Source organism: Artibeus jamaicensis, unplaced genomic scaffold (assembly GCF_021234435.1).
Source record: "Artibeus jamaicensis isolate MK-2021 breed Jamaican fruit bat unplaced genomic scaffold, CSHL_Jam_final scaffold_1031, whole genome shotgun sequence".
NCBI lineage: Eukaryota > Metazoa > Chordata > Mammalia > Chiroptera > Phyllostomidae > Artibeus > Artibeus jamaicensis.
The window spans coordinates 6,387,809-6,409,569 of NW_026522026.1; the positions used below are offsets into that span (position 1 = coordinate 6,387,809).

The following is a 21,761-nucleotide window of genomic DNA, read 5'->3' on the forward strand; positions in this document are numbered from 1 at the left end:
AGTTAAGAAGATAGCTGTCCCTTATCCTTCCTCTGTTTAAATTCTATTGCCACAGTTTTCACAATGTATAATTCAAATCCTGGGTGATCTGGAATATATTACTAAGAGAAATTACGGTGAAAATTCAACGAGTGACCTTTTATTTTTCATAATAATCCAAATGTAATAAAAGTCACATATAAAATGAGTCTGCAAGAAGAGATTATCAGCAGGCGCATATGTTCAGTTAGAAATTAAAAATCAGTTGCGGAGCACAGTGGGAATATGGCGTAAGAAATGACAGCTCAAAATTAAAAAGAGAGAAGAAAGGAAAGGGAAGAGAGAAATGGCAGCTCAGCGTCGTCCGGGGCTGAAATGAAGATTTCTTCTGCTGTCCTACCCAGCCATGGAACCTGGATTTTTGTCTGATGTGGGAAAAGGAGAAGGCCCAGCATGGCCTTTGGTTACTCGGTGTGAATGCTGCATAAGTGTCCATCGTCATAAGCAGATCTGAACTCCAGCATTTATTGGGTAAACTTTATAGCCTCAAGTGTATCTATCTTATCATATCTTCTGACGATGACCTTATGGTTACAGTTCACCATGTAGACGTCTCCATGTAGAAGGTGACTGATGGGATGAATTCCCCATAGCCGGTAAAAACAATGGCCATGCATTCATTTCACATACATTTAATGACTGCTGACTGTGCACCAGGCGTCGATCTGGACCCTGGGGTTTTAAATCGCTGAAACATGGACCCTGTTTTGAAGGATATTACATTCCACTGAAGGGGATCGATTTGTAGCTGAATAATTAGTGTAGTAGGATAAGTAGCACGAGGGAGGCGTGTACAAAGTGCTGCAGGAAGAAAGGGGAGGAGCGACCACCTCTGTTTCAGCAAAGCTTCCCAGAAACAGTGACAACTTAGGAGGCTTCTGAGGTATAAACAGGATTCCAGGGGCTAGGGAAGGAGCCAGAAGTGTTGCTGGCTGGATGAATCCTGCGTGGGGCATCCAGAACCCACAAGTAGGCGCATGGCATGCTTAGGGTACCCAGTGTCAGAGCTGGCCAGCATGAGAGAGGCCACAGAAGGCAGGTCTGAAAAGGTAAGTGGGGCTCCATTGGTGCTGGGCCCGAGTGTCATTCCTGAGTCTGTAGCCTCTGTCCTGCTTATCCTTTAGCTCCCGTTCTGGTTGACAATGCCAGAGGTGATATTAAAAATATTAAATAAACAGTACAGCACAAATCGGATCATTCAGAAGGAGGGAGGGAGGACTTGAGACCCTCTCCTGTGCTAGACCTTTCAGTTACTGAGGCCTGGTGTCTGCCAAGTTGCCAGGGATGAAGCTGGAATGTCATAAAGGGGGCAGGACAGTGGCCGTTTACCAACCAGTTTGGAAGTTTTCATACTGTTTGAACAGCCAGTGCAGCGGAGTGTCTGCGCCACCATCAGCCAGTCCTCAAAGGGGGCTGGTTGCACTTTAATTTCTCATCTCTGCTTTACCCCCTGGGCAAAGATGATTTCATGCTTTATAGATGTCTCAATTACCCTCTTCTCCCCCACTGCAGAGTCAACTGTTTAAAGAGCAAAATCGGTCAATTCTACTGTCCTGATTAAAACTCTTATGTAAGGATGAAGTTTAAGGTCCTTACCCAGTCCTGCCTGACACTTGTGGTCTGGCCCCTGTTGCCTTTGCAGCACCAGTTCCCATCGTCCTCTCGGGCACATACTCCCGGAGCAGTTTGCACAATGCCACCAGTGCAGTGCGCTCAAGTGAGGGCGTGGTTGAAACATTTCCTCTGGCAGATGTCAGGAAACGTGGCTTACCTGCGTCTAGCTGGGGAATACCGCTGACTAGCACAGCACCTTGCACATAGTAGGTGCTTCTGAACATTGATAGGTCAACCCAGGATACCTTCTTATGTATGAGGTTGGGCTTTTTGTTGTTTATTTGCTTAGGTAATGACTTTATATCAATTCCTAAGTCAGTGAGATAGAGGCACGAACAGTGTTAGACACTTCAGACGATGACTATAGTCAGTAATTGAAGGGTAGCTGAATAAATAAATGACAGATTTCATGTGTGTTGATGAGGGGAGAATTTGTTACTGGGATCTTTGCATTCACATCTTTGTTTATATTGCGGCATGTGTAAGTTATCCTAATGTGAATGGTATTCATGTGTACCACTTACAAATAAGGTGTGAAATAGAAATGAAGGAACTCAAGAGATGCTTGTAATGGTGCAGAGTTGACAAAATAGAAATGGGCTCTGTCCCCAGGAAGCTTATGGTCTCACGAGGAAACCAGATAATGAGTAACTAAACTTTTATTTCCGCTTCCCATCTGCTATTGCTCTCTCTCAGCTGGGCCACAGCATAGATGCCACCCTGGCCTCCCTACCTGCATGCAAAAACCCTCTCTATGTGGTAACAAGGGAGAGCTTTTAAAAATCTAAATCAGGGCTTGTGTCTGTTGCAGCAATTTTCAACTGGTGTGCCACAAGAATTTTAAAAACATGCAATACCTGACTATTTTATCAGGGGCACTAACCTTTTTTTCCCTTAGATTGTCCAGTGACAAAAAATGACAACAAGCAGCACAACGGTACCTGTCCAATGTGAATGAATTAAAATTACAGCTATTTATTTGTCAGATCAACAAAAAATGTTATGTGTTTTTTGGTGTGCCACAGAATTTTAGTAATTATGCGTGCTGTGAGATGAAAAAGGGTGAACATCACTGATCTGTCCTGCTTAAACCTGTCCGTGACTTCACCCTGGAATTAGGATAAAATTCTGGTTCTTTCCCCCTGGTCTCCACGGCCAGGTTTGATTGGGCTTCTGCCTCACCCCCAGCAATGATGACCCAAGCCACTCTGCCTCACGCTGCCCCACCCCCGCCAGCACCAGCTGCAGCCATGAGGACAGCCTTCGGGCCCTGGCCACCCAGCTCCTTCCCTTCTCAAGAACTTGTGTTGTTCTTTGCTCTCCTCACGGCTGGCTGCTTCTCACCCTTTAGATCTACCAAAGTTGGCCTTTCCACCATTGCTACTGTTATTCTTTCTTTTTTTTTTTTTAATGATCACCCAAGGAATGTTTATTGATTTAAGGGGTGGGGGGAGACATCAGTCTGAGAGAGAAATGTCAATCAGTTGCCTTCCTTATGTGCCCCAACAGGGGATTGAACCCACAACCTAGGTATGTGCCCTGACCAGGGATCAAACCTGCGATCGTTGGTGTATACGATGACCCTCTAACCAACTGAGTCACCAGGCCAATGCACCACTTTTATTCTTTATCAAAGAGCTCTGCTAACACTTAGCACAATTTGTAATTTTCTTTAAATTTGTTGGGGAGAAAAGTCTGAAGTTAAGGCTTTCCTGTGCAGTTTAGAACAGAGAGGAGAGGACTAGAGCTGAAGATTTGCAAGGTAGGTATCCTTTCTTCTGATTCCAAAAAGATGCCTAATTAAATTACTACAGTAAAATCCCCAACTCACTTGCAATCAGCAGAGGCATTTTTCTACCCGTTTTGGTCAGACGGATTACGTTTGCAAAACAGATTGTGTTCCGTTGTGAAGCAAACGTTTTGAAAATTGGGATGTGTTGACAAAAGCAAAGATGGGGTTAGCTATACAGAGAGTTAAGTCTGAATATTCTCATTCAGAATTAGGCCTCTCTTTACAGATTTGCTAAGGTGAAGGGCAAGCCAAAAGAGTAATAAAAAATTAATGCTGGAACAGGTGGAAATGTTGCAGTCTTAAAGGAATAATTTTGGTTTAGGAACAATGAAACCTAAAGAGTAGGGGAAAGGCAGGCTCTGTGAATCCTCAAGATGCATGTTTAAAGATTTTTATTTATGTATTTTTAGAGAGGGGAAGGGAGGGAGAAAGCCAAGGAAAGAAACATCAATGTATGGTTGCCTCTCATGTGCCCCCTACTGGGGACCTGGCCTGCATCCCAAGCATGTGCCCTAGACTCGGAATCATACCGGCAACTCTTTGATTCTCAGGCTGGTACTCAATCCACTGAGCCACACCAGCTAGGGCAAGATACGTGTTTAGAGCAGATGCTACTGCAGGTAACTGGAGACCAAGGGAGACTGAAAGACTTGTGAGGGTGGACTAAGGAGGGTATGGTGAGGGAGAGGGAGAAAAGAGAGAAGGCAAAGGAGGGAAAAGCAATACAATCCGGTGGAACCATGTCCTCCAAGGTCTAATCAAGGACTGGAAGACACGGCATCTTTCCTTAGCTGATTCTTGATGGTGCTGGAGACAGGAGTGGCTTTCCTGTTGGCACTGTTGTGTGGTTGTGAGGGTGAGGTGAGGGAGCACCATCCGAGCTCATTAGACAGATCGTTTTTGTCTAGAACATTATGGTTTCCGTCTATGTGATTTCCAGTGTTCAAAAGCTCCTGATTTCCTGTTTCATTTTTTTTAAGCAATAATTTATTGGAATTGTACTTCTGGCCAACAGAAAGAGATTGGGGGGTCTCCTGTGGTGTACATATGGGCATAGTGATTTAGGAATGAAGGAGCCAACATCCTCCTTATAAATTTCAAAACTTTTCCAGGCAAAACTGACCAGTCCTTTCTACTGTAGATGGTTTACTGACGTTGCTGTTTGCCTGCAGCCTGCCACGAGTCCTGTGCGGCCTGCTGGGGTCCCCTGGAGAAGCACTGCCTGGCCTGCAGAGACCCCCTCCAAGTGCTGAGGGAGGGTGGCTGTGAGAGCAGCTGCGGTGACGGCTTTTACAACAAGCAGGGGACCTGCAGGGGTAGGTGCCAGACTTTGCATGTCAGAGTGTCTTTTCCTCTTCCAGCATCTCGTGTTTAAGTCCAACCATAGCACCAATAACCAGTGTTTCTTTTACTCAACAAATGTGCAAATAGCTGTTGGCATTGCTGGTGTTTTAGTAGTTTACAAAACATGCTTTTTTCATGTGGGGAGATCTCCTCTAATACCTCCCTCCCCACCCCCACCACTGCAACTTGTTTCAGCCTTGTTCTGCAGATACAGTGAGAACTGGGCGGCTTGCTTCAGACCCACAGCTGTACGGACAGGAGCGGGACTTCTTTTCTGCCAATCCCAAACCCCGCATCAGCTCTAGACTGCTCTCCAGATACCATGGAGACAGACACTTGGAGGCCAGCCAAGAGCAGTCCCTCCCTCCTTTGTTTTTGGTGCCACTGATTTAAAAAGCCAAGTAGTTCTTGTCTATTCTACCTTTAACACCCCTTGCATAACAATAGGTATTAACCCAGCTTCTGGAGTTCCTTGTGCCAGGCACTATTCCAAGTGCATTATAAACATTATAACCCATTGAGAAGCAGGAAAGTATCGTGGGAAAAATAGAATTTTGGTCAAGTTACTTAATCTCTCCACATGTCACTTTCCCATTTATAAAATGGGAATAATAGTAGTAGTACCTGTGGTAAACAGAAAAATGGCCCCTCAAATTACCATAATTTGTGATAAGGATCTTGAGATGAGAGATTATCCTGGGTTCCCAGGCTGGGCCACCATCATCACAAAGGTCTTCATATGAGAAAGACTTGAGGGTGGGAGTTAGAAAAGTTCTGAGATGGAAGCAGAGGTCCGAGCCATGGCAGGGAGGGCCTGTGAGCCAGCAGAAACCTGGAGAACCTGGCAAAGACAAGGATCCCTCCCCAACCCCACGAGCTTCCAGAAGGAATGCAGCCCTGCTAACACCTTGATTTTTAGGACTTCTGATCTCTAGAGCTATAAGAACTTTGTGTTGTTTTCAGCTACTGAGTTTGTGTTACAGCAACAATGGGAAACTAATACAAACCCAACTCAGAAGGCCGTTGAGAGGATTGAGTTAATGTAAACAAGGCATTTAGCACTGTGCCGGGCACAGCAGGTACTGTGTGATTGGCGTTTCATCCTCACAACAATTTCATGAGGTAGTTACTATCAGCATCCTCATTTTCCTGATGAGGAAGAAAACTTGCCTAAGATCACACAGCTAGTAAGGAGTAGGGTTGGGCAGAGGCCTTGGTCTGTGGCTCTGGATTTTAACCACCTCTGAACCATCCCCTGCTCACTACAGTATGATGCCCCCTCATGCACCTCTGCCTGACTGTCCCTCTCTCCCTTTTCTATTTTCCCTTTTCTCTTCTCCTCCTTCCTCCTTTCAGTCTTTAGATCATTCAGCTGCCCCTGCAGACATTGCCCAATGGACAGGTGCCACCTGACAGTGAACAACTGAGTTTGCTGTGCTGGTCATGCCCATAGAAAAGGCCAATAGCAGCAGTGAGATGATCTTTGGGAGCTGCCAAATCCACTTGCCTTAGGGAAGAGAGAGAGCTCTTAGCAGCTGCTTGCTTAAAGCTGTGCAGACATTCATCAGCATCACTGGTGTGAAAAATCTCATTCGATTTGGGTGAGTCACAGGTGGCTGGTGTGTGGATTTGGGAGAGCACCCAGAAGGAAAGGCCAGGCCACCATTAGCCTGAGCATTTTCACGTTTTTCGGCCAGCATCACTCTCCTGCTCAATTACACCAGATGCGTTCTCTTAAAGGTCGATAGATATCAAATTTGCGCTAATCCAAAGGCCTGAAGGTATTTACGCCTTATGTCCCCAAAGAGGCTGTCTACTGTCACTGACAAGGAGCTGTGACATTAACCTGCTACTGAGAAGTATTATCTGGATCGAGAAAGGAACTTTTGCTGGGGAAGCATGCATTTAAAAGGAGAGCCAGTTAATGTGAGCCTGGAGGTGATGAGGGGTAGGACTATCCCTGAGATATCAGAGATGGAGTGAAAAAAGAGGGGATTGGGAGAATTAATAAAAGAGGACTGCTTAACAGTGTGTTAGGAAGAGAGTGTACATCTGAGGTTCTATATATACATTTTGAAATAAAGCATCAGAAAGAAACCTTCCAGATGAGATTGGGCAAGTTCAGGGTGGTGTGGCCATAGACAGAAAGAAATCTTCCAAACAACAGGAGGAGCCATTGCTGACAGTCAGCCAATCAGTTGATCAAGCAGTTACTGCATGCCTGCTCCATCTATTTATTGCTTGGCTTGATGCGAGACTTGGTGATACCACTGTCATTGATCAACATGCCTTTTGATAGACAGGACTGAAGTTGACACTTTTCATAAAATTGTTAGAGCTCTCTAAATGTTTATCAAATACCTGCAGAAATATTCAAATAATACTTCCTAAACAAGGGTGAACCAGGTCATTGATTGGTATCAGAATGTTAGTTAAGATGTCTGATGCTGATAATGTTGACTCATTTCCAATTCAGATTAGTGCTATTCAAGATAAAGACCCGCTCGTGTTGGTTTAATAATTTATAACCAAGCGGCCCATATCTACAGAAATCTCAAAGTCAAGTGCTGAAAAAAATCCAGAATAACCTGTTGTAAATGGTGGTGTGCCCTGGTTGAAAGCATTTACAGTAACCAAGTTCATCTGCAGTACGTGCTTTGAATTTTACAAATATTAGATGTAAAGAGTGAGGAAATTCAAAGGACAAAACCGCCTCGTTCTTTACTCATTTAAGTACTTGTGGTATTGAGGAGACTTTCCCAACTCTAGCTAATACCATAAGTCAAAGCAAGTTCAGAATTGTTCATGTCTGTTAATCATTCTCTCCTTTCTTCTGCCTTTTTTTCCTTTTATACTCATTTCCCTTCTTCACCTTGGCAACTATTTTATGTTTAAAAAAATTTGTTTGTTTTTATGGGGTGATATAAAGTGGGTATTGTCATTTGGAGTATAGCTGGCTCTCAACACGGATTTGAACTTTGTGGGTCCACATATATGCAGATTTTTTTTCAATAAATAACTGTAGTGTTTTCAGTCCATGGGTAGGAGTCAGCAGACGCAGGGAACTTACTGTGTACATTGATCTATGCCAGTGAATATAAGGAACCTGAACATCTGTGATTTTGGTATCTGTGGGGGTCCTGGGACCACCTTGCCACAAATACTGAGGGTAGTTAAGTTTTTAGGGAGTCAGAAATTATATGTGATTTTCAACTGCATGGGGGGTTTGGCACCCCAACTAGGACAACTCTGTATTATGTGTGTTTAATTATATCATGTTATTGAAGTCACATTGTTCTCTTCTTTTTTCCCTCAGCATTATGTTTTTAAGGTTCATCCGTGTTGCTGTATAATCTAGCCCTTTGCTTCTTGCTGCTGCATAGTCCTCCCTGGCCTCCATTCATGTAGCTCGTGCATCCACTCTTCCAGCGACAGACTCCCTGAGTTCCTCCTTCTATCTGTGTGCTGTTACTAGAGAGCAGGAGTGAAGAGCCTTGAACTTGAACCTTTGTGAACCATGTGGGAAGTCCCCGGGGATGGATAACCTAGGAGCAGAATTGTTGGTTTCTTGACTTTGCACATTCTCTATTTGCTAAGTAGTGTGAGGTTGCTTCCCAACATCAACGCTCTGAAACATGAGGGCTCTCTCATTTCTACATCCTTGCCACCATTTGGCATTATCAAGCTTTAAGTTTTTCTCCGGTCAATAGGTATACAGGAACATCCAATTTTAATTTGCATTCTTCTTCTTACTGAGTTTGAAAATATCTTCAACTTCTTGTAAACTTCTGTATTTCCTCTTCTATAAATTGCTTTTTAATGTGTTTTTCCCCCCATTTTTTATGGGCCTTGCTGTCTTCTGATTGTTGATTTTATGGAGTCCCTTGTCTATTATAGGTATTAACTCTTGTCAATCTCAAATATGCAAATGTTTCCTTTGGAATTTTATTATGATACCCGAGTTGAACAGACTCTTTTTCATTTTTTTAATTTTAATTGTTGTTCAAGTACAGTTTTCTGTCTTTTACTCCTATCCAGTCGCAGCCCATCATAGCCCCCCATCCAACCCTCCCTGCGCCCTCCCATTTCCACGCCCCCTAGTTTTTGTCCATGTGTCCTTTATACTTGTTGCTGTAAACCCGTCCTGTTTTCCCCTGAAATTTTTAATACATCATTTTTCACTTTAAAATTTCGATTTTGAATTCAAAGAACTTCTGCTCATTTTGAACTTGAATTATCTTTTTCTGCTCAAGTTCACAAAGAAATTAGTCTACATTTTCTTCTATTAATGAGACCATTTTATCTTAACTTCGGTTGTTGAACCATCTGCAGCCCACGTACGGATGTGGCTTAAAGTGTGGATCCAGTTTTATTTTTCTTCATTTCATGACGCAGTTTTCCCAAGTCATCTAGTAATCCGATCTAACCTTCTTTGTTGATCTTTATTGTATCGCTCTATTAAATTTCTGCATGCACATAGGTCTGTCTCTGAGGTATTCCAGTAATCTAAATTTCTGTTCTTGTTCCCTCTCACATTGTTTTGTTTTATGTTTTCATTAATTTCTATAGCTTTGCAGTATGTCTTAATATCTGACTGGGTAATATTTTCCCTTTCCTTCCTTTTTATTTTTAAAGTTGCCTTAATTATTCATAGACTTTAGAATGTTTATTCAGTTCCTAATGAAATACAACTGGAGTTTTTATTGCTACTGCATCGAAGTTACAGACTAGTTTAAGAAAAAAATGATATCTTCCTAATAATTTTATTTACATTTACAACTTAAACTCTAAGTATTGCATTAGGTATGTCTTAAAATGTTGGACTTTTAACATTTTTTATTGTTGGTCAATTCTAAACTTTAAGAAATTTCTTTATTTCTGGGATACCCTCTTAGCTTAAAGATCGTTCAGTTCTGTAGAGATGTCAGTTCTAGAATGGCAAACTTTGGAAGTTTTTAATGGAAGGTGCGAGGAAAGGTGCTTTTCAGATTTATATTTGCTTCTTTGTTCCAGTTATGAGTTGAGGGGGTGATTTTCTTTTTCTCTTATATAAAGATCATTGCCACGGACCATTTACTGAACATCATCTTGCCTTACGTGTTTGCTTCTAGAGAGATGTGAATCCTCTAGGATGCAGGATGGAACATGTGGCCCTGTCACCTGCATTGTTCTCCCCAGGTTCTTGAAGTGTTTTTCAGAAGGTAGTGTGGTATAGGTAGATTAAGGGAATAGACAGAACAGATCTCAGCACTGACTTTCTGATAGTGAGAAGGTTTGTTTGGCTTGGTGTTAAAGCATTTAGCCAGTGAGCACTGAGTAGACTTACCTGCACAGACTTCCCCGCAGCAGCGTTCACCCCACCTCCCTCCTTCCACTCAGAATAGGAGGCCTTCCTCTGGTCTGTCCAAGGCCAATCTCTCCTTCTGTACTTTTGAATGTACACTCCCCTTTCCTCCTAAGTATTCTTTGCATAATTATTTAAACTCTTCTTGCCTTGAGCTTTTACAGTATTGGAGAAACAAAATATTCTCTTACTCTTTTAATTATTTCTCTTTCCCCAACTGTTCGCCGCCAGGAGCCTTTTAAGGAGCAGTCAATAATCGTGACCTTTACTTTCATTCTAATGACCCCACTTGAACGGCTGTGGCACAGCCTGCCGACATCTCAATTTCTAGGTGCAGTGAGCCATGGTCAGACTTTAGCTGTCCTTTCTGCACTTGTAATGACTCCCTTCTTGAAACTCTTTCCTCCCTTGGCTTCTCAGCCATCACACTGCAGTTTTGTTTTCTACCTTTGTATTATTTCTTGGTCACATTTGCTAGTTGTTTCTTTTTTTCAATCAAATGTTGGTGCTCTCAGATCCTTGACCTCTTCTGTCTTATTTTTCATGCTTTTCCTGAATAAAGAAACTATTTTTACTTTCAACAACCACCTATATGTGATGACCCCCAGGCCTCTCCCCTGAACTCCAGAGCAGTAACTAGGTCAGTTTACTGGACTGCACCTATCCCAAACAGAGCCCAGGAGACTCCCCCACACCTACTCTCTTTCATTCTCTGAGTGGCATCACTCATCCCCCAAGGCAGACCCCTGGAATCCATCCAAGACACTTACTCCTACACAGGTCTCACATCGATCGTCTCCTCTACAAGCCGGATTCAGCCCCTGACCATCTTGTCCTGTGAGCTTTGCCGGAGTCTTCCAGCTAGACTGCCAACTCTCCTCCTTTGCCTCTCCAAACTTCCTTCCAAATGGAAGCCAAAGGAATCTTTCTTATATCCAATGTGGTGATGTTTCTGTTGTGATTAAAACTTGGCAGGGGCTCCCACTGCCTTCCTTTCACCCAACGAGAATCTAGACTGTAGAGTCTGGCATACAGGTTAATATGTTCTGTTCTGCCACCATTCCAGCTGAATGGAGCTGCCTTGTCCCTGGAGAGCCCAAGCTTTTGCCAGGCCCTGGACCTTTCCTTGCCTTGCAGCTTAGATCAGGAGTCTATTCCCATTAGCTAAGCATGTTCTGACTCACTTCCCAAAACAGCATTTAAGGGTTACTCTTAAATGAATTCTTTCTTGACCTTTCATCTCTTCTATATCACACACATTTGTTTGGAATTTTCCTTGTAGTATTTTTCTTATCGCATATGTCTGTATTCCTTTATCAGACTCATAAGGCTCTTAAAGCAAAGATCAGGGTGATTTGATGTTTGTGTCACTATCACCTGAAACAGAGCATAAGAAATGTTTTGGGGGCTAAATAAATGAAAAAGAGAGTAAGTAGACACTGGAAGATTGGGGACATTCAACAAGTTAACATTTTTGTAGCATGAACTTGCATAGTAGAACTCTGAGTTTCTGAATTCTCGTTCCAACTAGGGCTGCCAGATAAAGGATGAAATGTTTGGGACAAAATTAATTGATTATGCATTATTTATCTGAAATTCAAATTTAACTGGAAATCTGGTATTTTTATTTGCTAAATCTGGCAACTCTTCCTCCAAGGCCATTTATCTTTAAATCCCATATTCAATTGGATATGCTGGGTTGAGGGTGGGGGATGCCTCAGAGCATTTGTAGTGCTTAGTGCAATAAATAATTCTTTGTTTCTTCAACTGTGAAAACAGAAAATGCAGTCCTTTCAAATATTGGAATCCTCAGCTGAGCAGCCAGAGGATGAGATTACTATGTCGATACCAACTGTGGACATCGTAAAAAATAGACTTCTCTGCTCCCTTGGCTCACTATTGACTTTCCCCAATGGATTTTCCTCTTCCTTAGCTTGTGACCCATCCTGTAAAAGTTGTGGCCCCAATAGTCCCAGATGTCTTTCCTGTGCTGAGAAGGCAGTGTTGCATGATGGCGAGTGCATTTCTGCATGTCCTGGTGGATACTACACTGATGCCACTGGCAGGTGCAAAGGTAAGACTTGGGCCATCACCGTCATCGTCATCACCTGTATGGATATCTGCATGCTGCTCACTTGGGAATTTGCGTGTATGGTGGAAAATTGTCAAAAGGAATAGCTTTTTCGTTAGAGAACCTACATGTTATTTGGTGTGAGACTGGGAGACATGGGTGGATCCTGGGGGAGGGGACTAGAGTGATGAAATAAAGGGCTTATATATCAATCATCATTAGGGATCATTTGGTCCTTTTGAAATGCCAAGAGCATCTTTAAGACGTTCACAGAGTTCTTGTGTACTTGTAAACCATCACTAACTTAGGTTATAGATATGACAGGATCATTCCTTAGATGGTACTTACAAACACATACAGGGGTGGGCGAAAGTAGGTTAATAATAATAGTGAATAACACACTAGTAAATAAATAACTAAATAATAATATAAGAATAAACTCTGTTTCACATACTGACAACTCAGTTTGCCTATCCCTGCATATTCGCAACTGCACCACATCACAAAAATACAAGAAAAAGTAAACTAAGTTTTATAGCGTGTAAAACTGAAGTCCATATTGAAAATTTGGCTTTACCTGTTATTTATGTATTGTTTCTTTCAGATTTATACAACCTACACAATGAAATATTCCCTTTGAGATGTTATGAATTTCAGTTTAGGTGTACTTGACTTGTGTCTTCCCTTGTGAGCAACTCCGGGCACTTCCCGCCGCCTTGGCCGCACCGCCTCTCCGAGGAGTGCACACACACTCAATCCCACCTGGCGCCTGTTAGTGCAGGATATTTAGACCTGTCCATCAGTCTCTTCCCATCAACCTCCCCTTGTCTTCCAGCCTTTTTACTCACCCATCGTTCATCCCTTTTCCTCAGCATTCTGCCCCCACGGGTCTTATTTTATTTCTATATTCCCCTCTCCTGACTTTTGACCATTGTTCTCTGGAACCATCTTTCAGTATATCACTTCTGTCCTTTAGACAGGCCATGGTACCCTCTGTCCCTTAGAGTCAGACATGCCCACTGTTACCACCCAGCACCAAAGGAGAGCATATGTGTGTCTGGCACTGTCATAGGTAGTGGTGAGATTCTTAATTGTAATTTTTACTTAGAGTATCAGAATATCCAAGCTGAAAGTACCTTAAATGAGCATTTAGTCCAACCCCTCACTGTGCATATTCCGACAAAATGTGGCCTGGAGACACCCGGACTTGGTGAAGAGCGTAGATAAATTAATGGCCAAACAGTCTAAATTCCACTATTTCTGACACTCAAAACTTTCCACTCATCCTTATCCAGGTGGAGAATTCTAGGTCCAAACACACCTAAGGCTAAAATCAGACCTACTACTAATCAATTCTGTGGTCTTAGGTAAATTTTTTAACATCCCAAGATCTCAATTTCTTCATCTGTAAAATGAGGTTAATAATGCCTACTTCATAGTGTAACTGTGAAGATTAAAAGTAGTGATGTGTATAAAACACAATACAAACACTAAAGGATAGCTAGTAAATAGGAGATAGAATGTGGAATACAAGATGGGTAATTGGGCAACGTGGGCAGCTGTGGTGAGAGAACCGCCTCCTAACGCATCTTTTCTTTTTATTTGCTGTGAGAGCTGAAGCAGGATTGAGGGTAATAGAGGAGAGGGCTTCCTAGCACATAAGGAGCCCAGCGAAGAAGTGGGCTCTTCACTCACCTCGGTCCCTTTGTGTTCATCTCTCGCTCTCTTCCTCAGTTTGTCATAACTCATGTGCCAGCTGCTCCGGACCCACAGCTTCTCACTGCACAGCCTGCATCCACCCCCACGCCCTGCGCCAAGGCCACTGTCTGCCCAACTGTGGAGAAGGCTTCTTCCCTGACCGTGGGGTCTGCAAAGGTATTACTGGTGTTGACCTTATTCTTAAGAGAATTTCCCATCATAAGGACATAGATTTACGTTACTTTCCAGTTCAACTTTTCCTCTAGTATATCTTGTAGGGCTAGACGTACATCCTGTGCTTTGTTTCATTACCAAGAGGTAATCTATAAAAAAATCATGTTTGAATATTCGTGAAGCCACCCACAGTTCATGATTTTTCTGGCCATCCTTCAGAGGAATGTCGTCTCCTTTACCCTACATTAACACCACTCTTATTTTCTCCTCTTACCATTCTTCTAGCATTGCTAATGTCTTTCTTAGTCTTCATGTTGTATTTCCCCGAAGAACCTCTTTTTGTTAATGATACTGCTGAGTACACTGAGAGTCACTAGCAGTGCCTCTGGGCTGAGTGAAATGGAAAATCTTAATAGCTGTTTGCCAGACAGGCTTTGGGCTCTTCGGGACGGCGGTGTCGCTGCAGCCTTTTGAAACTAGAACTTTGGGAGCAAACACTTCAGGTGGAATTAACTTATATTTATTTATGCATGGAGCACCTCAGGAAAGCGCTTAAGAGTACTTACAGAAAGAATGTTTTTAAAACAGGCAGCTGCAATAAATATTATGAAAAGGAAAATTGAGTGAGTCTTTCAAAGAATAGGGAAGTTCATTGTATCAAAATGTGGGTCCGAGATAACTCAAGTACTCTGTTTGGCTTTGATTTTCACTAGTAAAATAAACTGTGATGGATTGTGAAGTTCTTGTGGCTGCTCAAAAGAGGCCTCTTCCTTGTAAAAGCAGCCTTTCCTCACGTAAATTCTAAAAGGAATTTGTTGCCTGGACCCCTATGTCATGGGTGATGAGTAACGTAAAGGATAATAACACAACGAGCATCTTTGCAAAAAATGCACTAATGGCCTTTATGTGAACACTTCTTAAGATCTTCAGTGAAAACTGAGGACATAATGTTACATCACCGTTTGGGGAATGTGTTTCTCTGGAGAACCAAGCCAATATTGTCCAGTTTGCAGGAGTTTTGTTTGTTCTTTTGATGGTTTTTAATGACCAAGTTAGCCAGCTCTTACAGAAAGATATGACTAGCTAACCTCATCCTCATTTGTCCCTCACAGATATTAATATTATTATCATCATCATCATCATCATCATCATCATCACCCTGTGCTTTGTAGAGCCTGCCAGAAAAACAATATTCTGAAAGGATGTGTCTAGTGAACTTCTCTAGGTGGTTTTGATTTAATAACAGACTTCCATTGGTTGCAATGTGTATGTGATCCTCAGGATGCTTTCTGCATTTTATTCCTATGGGCAGCGTGTCATTCCTCTTGCTCGGCTTGTGTGGGTCCAGAGCGCTCTCAGTGTACCCTGTGTAAGAAGCCGGAGGAAAGCCTGCAAGTCGAGCAGCTGTCTGGTGCAAACGTCACCTCTGGCGAGTGTCTGCCCCAGTGTAGAGCCCAGTTTTACTTGGAGAGCACCGGGCTGTGTGAAGGTGAGTGAGCGTGATTTGAGAAAACGTTAGGTACTTTCTTGAGAGATCCTGTGAGGTGGAGCCGCAGCCAGAAAGATCTTGGTTTTCACATAAGAATGGTTCCAGGGTGCTGAAGGGCGAGGCAGAAGACTGACGTGCCACAGAGGGCCCCTGCTGATGTCCTCCTTGCCTTTGTGAACAATAGGTGATCTGAAAGAGCTACTTCCTTTTCCCCTCTTGGTCCCCAAAGTCATGCTTAGTAGTTGCAGACAGGAATTCTTTCAGAGACTAGTATGAGTGGCTACAAAAGACTCAGTGCTCATTGTAGAATTCTATTTATTATTTCTTCTAATTTGTGACCCTGAATATGAATTGGTTCCTTCAGGGCAAAATCTGGACTTCTGTCAAAATTAGAAGTGATTCCTGTAATTGCCTTGGCATATCACCTATGGAAAATTGATGCCATTCTGAATAATTTGACTTACTAGCTGGATCATCTATGAGCGGTTGAAGAGAAAAAGAGGAGATAAATTGTCAATATTTTTTTTTCTTGGGAAGTAAGGGAGGCCCTTCGCTGCTCCTACAAGAAGCTGCCTTACTGTGAATTATTTGACTCTCAAACTACCTGAAAAAAATCATTACTCATATTTCCAATTATAAACATAACGTATGTCATTAAAGAAATTTTGAATGTAGAAAAAATAGAAAGATAATCTGCCTACCACCTACCACCTAAATCTAATAGCCTTTACCATTTTGCTGTAATACTTGTAAAGCTGAGGTTTTTTCTATGCATAGCTTTGAGTTCTTATTTTTGCAACATAACTCTAAACATGCTGCAGGTGCAAATTTTGCACCCTACCAGGCCCACTTATTAAAGTGGCTTCTATTTCAAATAAGAACACATCCTCACATGGAAAATGCTGGATTTGAAGGTTAGGTTAAAAGATTTTGGATGCAGTGAGTCATATAGCATAGTGGGAAGTATGCAAAATTGGAATACAGAGACCCCAGGCTAGACATTTAAGCTCTCTGAGCCTTTGCATTCACTGCGTTAGAACAGGGATAATTTTCTTTCACAGTGGCTTTTTGCCAGGGCCAAAGGAGGTTAGGAGCATGAAAGTGCTTGGTAAATTGTAGAGTCTCCATACTTGGTATAAACTTCAGTCTATGTATACTCAGGTGTTAAGGAGCACTGCGAGGGTTGCTTCCTGCTCCCTGATAAGCACCAGGGTCTCAGGAGGTTTACATTGGTACCTAAAATTGGGGAAGAGTCACTACTCCCCAGACATCCTGGTTATGACCCATTGCCCAAATTCTCTGTGGTCTCTTACACTCCCCTGGCTCTGTTTCTATAAGCACTTGTGAAATATGGGAATCCTTATTGCTCCTGAGAGAGCCAGTGCCTTCCAAAGGCACGTCACACAGTCTTCCCTGATGGTCCCAGGAGAAATCATGAAGAAATCTTCCCAGGCTGCTCCTTATAGTTAGTGTCTTTCTACAGTTTTGAGTACTATATTAAAAATGAAATGATTAACATTTCAAAAATTGTGTTATAAGTAAAAATTATAGTGACCCCATTTATTCAGCTAGAAAGCAATGTTACTGGTGAGTTGGCACACGCATCACGACCCAGACACTGTGAAAGTGCCATACTTGTTTATCCCCTTCGACCTGGTACCAATCTTATGGGGTCAGTGGCACAACTATCAAAGAAGAAACTGAGGCTTGAGGCCACTAAGGCTATAATTTGCTCAAAGTCATGTAGCCAGTGCAGAGTAGTGTCCAACGGGGACTCTAATATCCACGTCCTCACCCAGGATGCCATTATGGTCACTGAAGGACCACAGCACAGTGTGCTAAGACTGCAGAATTATGGCAACATAAATAGACAGACAGAACAGTGTTTTCTGGGAATTCCTTTATACAGACATTTTTAAAAGGATTAGAATCCAATCCCTCTGGAATGATTTAATTGTGGTCCTGAGTGAAAGGACCAGATTGACCTCTTAAGTCCTTGTGGCCCTGTGATTTCACAATAGTTAATAGAATACCATTAGGTATCACACATATTGCTGTCTACTCTCATTTATTTCCAAATCTCTGTGCAATCTCTGCTGGCTAGATTGCTGTCCCAAATTTATAAGTGATGAGAATGTGGCAGAAAGAGGTTAATTGAGTTGCTCAAAATTCATTGGGAAACTGAGCGTAAGCACCAATTGTTTGAACCCTACCTGAGTATGAAATGTGTTGATTGATGTATTTCCTGTCACTTATCCCGTATCTCCAGAAACCTTTCCACCTTCTCACAGTCTGTTCCATTTTCAATTTTTCGAAAGTGCCGTCTATGAAATCATGCCGGGGGGTGCTATGAGATTGCACTGGCGGTCCTTCTCACACATTCCCAGAAATATCCTTGCCTCTTTGCAGAACATTTAGGAAGGCTAGAGTTTCTGTGTGTGTGCCACTAAGAATTTATTTTACAGCACCGTGGATCTCAAGTGCTTTTCTGTAAGGAAGAGAAGAACAACCGTTTTCTGGAACTTGCCCTCTTCTGTTCTCTGAGACTGCAGCACAGGGTGATTAGAATATTACTGCAGCTAATGAAAGTGAGAAGCAGATGTGTTATAGGAAGAAGCAATTTACTTAGAGTCTGAAATGGTGTCAGAGTTATTATAAAAGTTTCTTCTCCAAGTTACAAGAAGAAACCAGGCATTATCTAGTGGAAGTGGAAGCAAAATTTATTCAAGATATTTAACTAAAATCCAAGTCTGTGATGGAAGGATGAAAAAATATAAAGTTAATATACAGTGACCAAAGAGAATACTGTTTATTAGTTGCTACAAGACAGTCTATTCGTTTCCTCCACAAATGTGTGCTGTGTGCCTCCTGGGTGCCGGGCATCGTCTAGGTCCTGGGAGTATACTCGTGAATGAGTCAGATGAAATTTTTACTCTCATGGAATTTATATTCAAGCGAGAGAAATGAGTAAGAAATAAGTGAATAGTAACAGCAGTGGCGAAGCCCATGGCACACACTCAGCTAGTGGTCTCGGCTTTGATGCCTACTCAGCATAATGGGGGAAAAGAAGGGATGGGGTTGAAGTGACCTTTGAAGTGGGTGTGCTCTGGTGATACGGTCTCCACATGACCACATGTGCTCTACATGACGGTTACCTGCATGTGTTTGTCCTGTGTTTTCGGCTCATCAACCGAAATGAGCGTGGGTGCTTCAGAAGATGGAGCTTTGACATCATGCTTCTTTTTTTATGTGGCTTCTGTGTTTCCAAAGTGTGTCTGGAGTTGCTGGTACAAAGGAGAATCTGTTACAAATTGTGAGATAATTTGAAGGCATTTGGTAGTTGACCGAATTTGTTTGTTTATTAAATATTAACATTTAGAATTCATTAAAAGGATTTTAATAATTTTATTTGGAGTAGATCTCACCTGTTTACTGATTGTTCACTAGCATTGTCAGATTCAAGTGAAAAAAAAGAATAAAGCCCAAGAAATGCCCATCAGCCCTCCTGCTAAAATAAAATAAATTATAAATCAATAAAAAACCACATACCCCCTAAAACAACATCAAAAAACCATCTTTTACTTTTTCATCTCTCTTCCCTATGAGTTTCCACACCTCTCTAAGAGTTGGGACAGGGCCACTCAGCTGCACAGCTCCAGGGGCACCATGTTCATGGTCATTTGTCTGGTGCCTCCCACCATCATCTAGTGACTGGGCAGCCTGCACACCTGGCAGCTGGGGGTGGAAGGACAAGACGGAGGACCTGCAGCTCCTGTCCGTGGGAGGCCTCTCCCCTCTCCCACTGACATTCCTGGCTTCAGGTCAGGTTGCTCAACTCAGTCTCAGATTCTCCTTCCACTCTTGTTGAGGATTGTTTTTATCTCTGTGAAAAGATACAGCTATTTTGAAAGCTAACTTTTGAAAGTTAGCTTTCAAAATAGCTGAAGGTCTCTAGTGCAAAATAGTTGAATAGATGAGGTCTCTAGAGCAGAACTTCCTGCTGAAATCTCCTGGGAATCTTGTTAAGATGCAGATTCAGATTTAGTAGGTCTGGGTGGGGTCTGATATCTGCATCTCTAACACGCTCCCAGGTGAGGCTGCTGCATCTGGTCTACTGAGCATGGGTGGAATAAGGAAATTCTCTCATTAAAGGAGGATAAGCCCATCACTTTATCACTGGTATGCTTCTTGCTAACAAAGCAGTTTTAAAAAATTCCAACTTGTGTTTCTTCTCATTGCCGGTGCTATATATTACAGAAACTTTAAAAAACACAGATAAGTCTATTACTGAGTTACCCAGATTCAGCAAATAAAAATACAGAATTAGCTTCAGGTCAAGATGGAGGAGTAGGTAAACACAACTCGCCTCCTCACACAACCACAGCAAAAATTACAACTAAACTACAAAACAACTATCACCCAGAATCGTCAGAAAATCAAGCTGTATGGAAGTCCGACAACCGAGGAATTAAAGAAGTCACATTCATCCAGATGGGTGGGAGGGCTGGAGATGCAGAGACACAGAATAGGAGGTCTCACACCCACGTGTGGTAGACAAAAATTAGGAGGGATATCTCAGGAGGGATCCCAGGCCAGGGTTCCAGTTCCAATAAGATAAATCCCCGTCACTTCTAGCTGTAAAAACCAGTGGAGGTTGGGACAGTGGAAGAAACTGTGGGATTCTAAGGTGTCTTCTCTTAAAGGGCCCACGACGGACTTAGGCCTTATGTAGACTCACTCCCTCTGGGCTCTAACCCTGGGGCAGCAGTTTGAAGGCACCAGTGGCCTATGGTGAGAAACTGAAATGTCTGGCATCAGGGTGAGTGCTGGGAGACAGCTTCCTCTTGGACAAAACTCCGGAGGCCAGGCAGTAGCTATTGTCACTTTTATGAGCCCTTCCCCACACAGAGCGGCAACCCACATCTGAGACTCCATTAGCCTGGTTCACATGGGTTGCCTCGCACAGGTTTACCTAAGGCTCTGTCCCATCTAACTTACGGTGCGTTTTTCTACATTAGGCCATGCTACTAAGAAGCTCTTAGTCAGAGAAGCTCTACCTAATACACAGAAACAAACACAGGGAGGTTGCCAAAATAAGGAGACAAAGAAATATGGCCCAAATGAAGAACAGAACAAAACTCCAGAAAAAGAACTAAATGAAATGGAGATAAGCAATCTATCAAATGCAGAGTTCAAAACACTGGTTATTAGTATGCTCAAGAAACCCACTGGGTACTTCAACAGCATAAAAAAGACCCAGGCAGAATGAAGTTTACACTAAGTGAATTAAAGAAAAATTTACAGGGAATCAACAGTGGAGAGGGTGAAGAATCAAAGGCCAGATAAAGTAATTCCCAGACAAGGTGAAGCTAAAGGAGTTCATCATCACCAAGCCATTATTATATGAAATGTTAAAGGGACTTACTTATTTAAGAAAAAGGAGATAAAAACTACGAGCATTAAAATGTCAGTAAATTCACAACTATCAACAATTAAATCTAAAAAACAAACTAATCAAGCAGAACAGAAAAAGAATCATATATATGGAGATCATTTGGAGGGTTATCATTGGGGAGGGGGAGGGGGAGAATGGAGTGAAAGATGCAGGGATTAAGAAGCACAAATTGGTATGTACAGAATAGACAGGGAGGTTAAGAATGATACAGGAAATGGAGTAGCTAAGAACCTTATATGCATGACCCATGGACATGAACTAAGGCAAGGGATTGGCAGAGGGAATAGGGGGTACTGGGTAGAGGGGGGCAAAGTGGAGAAATCTGAGACAACTGTAATAGCATAACCATTAAAATATGTTAAAAATATGGAATTAGGAAAAATACAGGGTGAAGCAAAAGTAGGTTTACAGTTCATGTGGAAAATAATATAATAGTGAATTAATAATAATATGAGAATAAACCCTGTGCTTCCCATACTCATAACTGCAAGTCGACTTTCACCGTACCCTATATTTTTCAAATTTAAAAATGAATTTTTTTTGTATAGATATATTTCAAATATTGCTTGAGATATCCTAAAATATTATTCATTATTTACCTGAAATTCAAATTTAACTAGGTATTTTATTATTTTATCCATAAATCCTTCCTTTGACCCTTCTATCTTGAGAGAACCTCTTTTAATCTTCTGGCACAGAGTTTTACACTTATGTATACATACGCACATATATATATATACA

The 21,761-nt window shown here is 42.2% G+C and overlaps 1 protein-coding gene across 3 annotated transcripts in view; it reads left to right on the forward strand.

The window, feature by feature from the left end:
* Nucleotides 1–21,761, forward strand: part of FRAS1 (Fraser extracellular matrix complex subunit 1) — a 420,604-nt gene that overhangs the window by 206,637 nt on the left and 192,206 nt on the right. For all 3 annotated transcript variants that reach the window (XM_037147065.2, XM_053655681.1, XM_053655680.1), the window contains 4 exons: nt 4,618–4,761; nt 12,067–12,207; nt 13,939–14,079; nt 15,389–15,565. In XM_037147065.2, the coding sequence (XP_037002960.2) occupies nt 4,618–4,761; nt 12,067–12,207; nt 13,939–14,079; nt 15,389–15,565 (603 nt within the window). The remainder of the gene's footprint in view (nt 1–4,617; nt 4,762–12,066; nt 12,208–13,938; nt 14,080–15,388; nt 15,566–21,761) is intronic.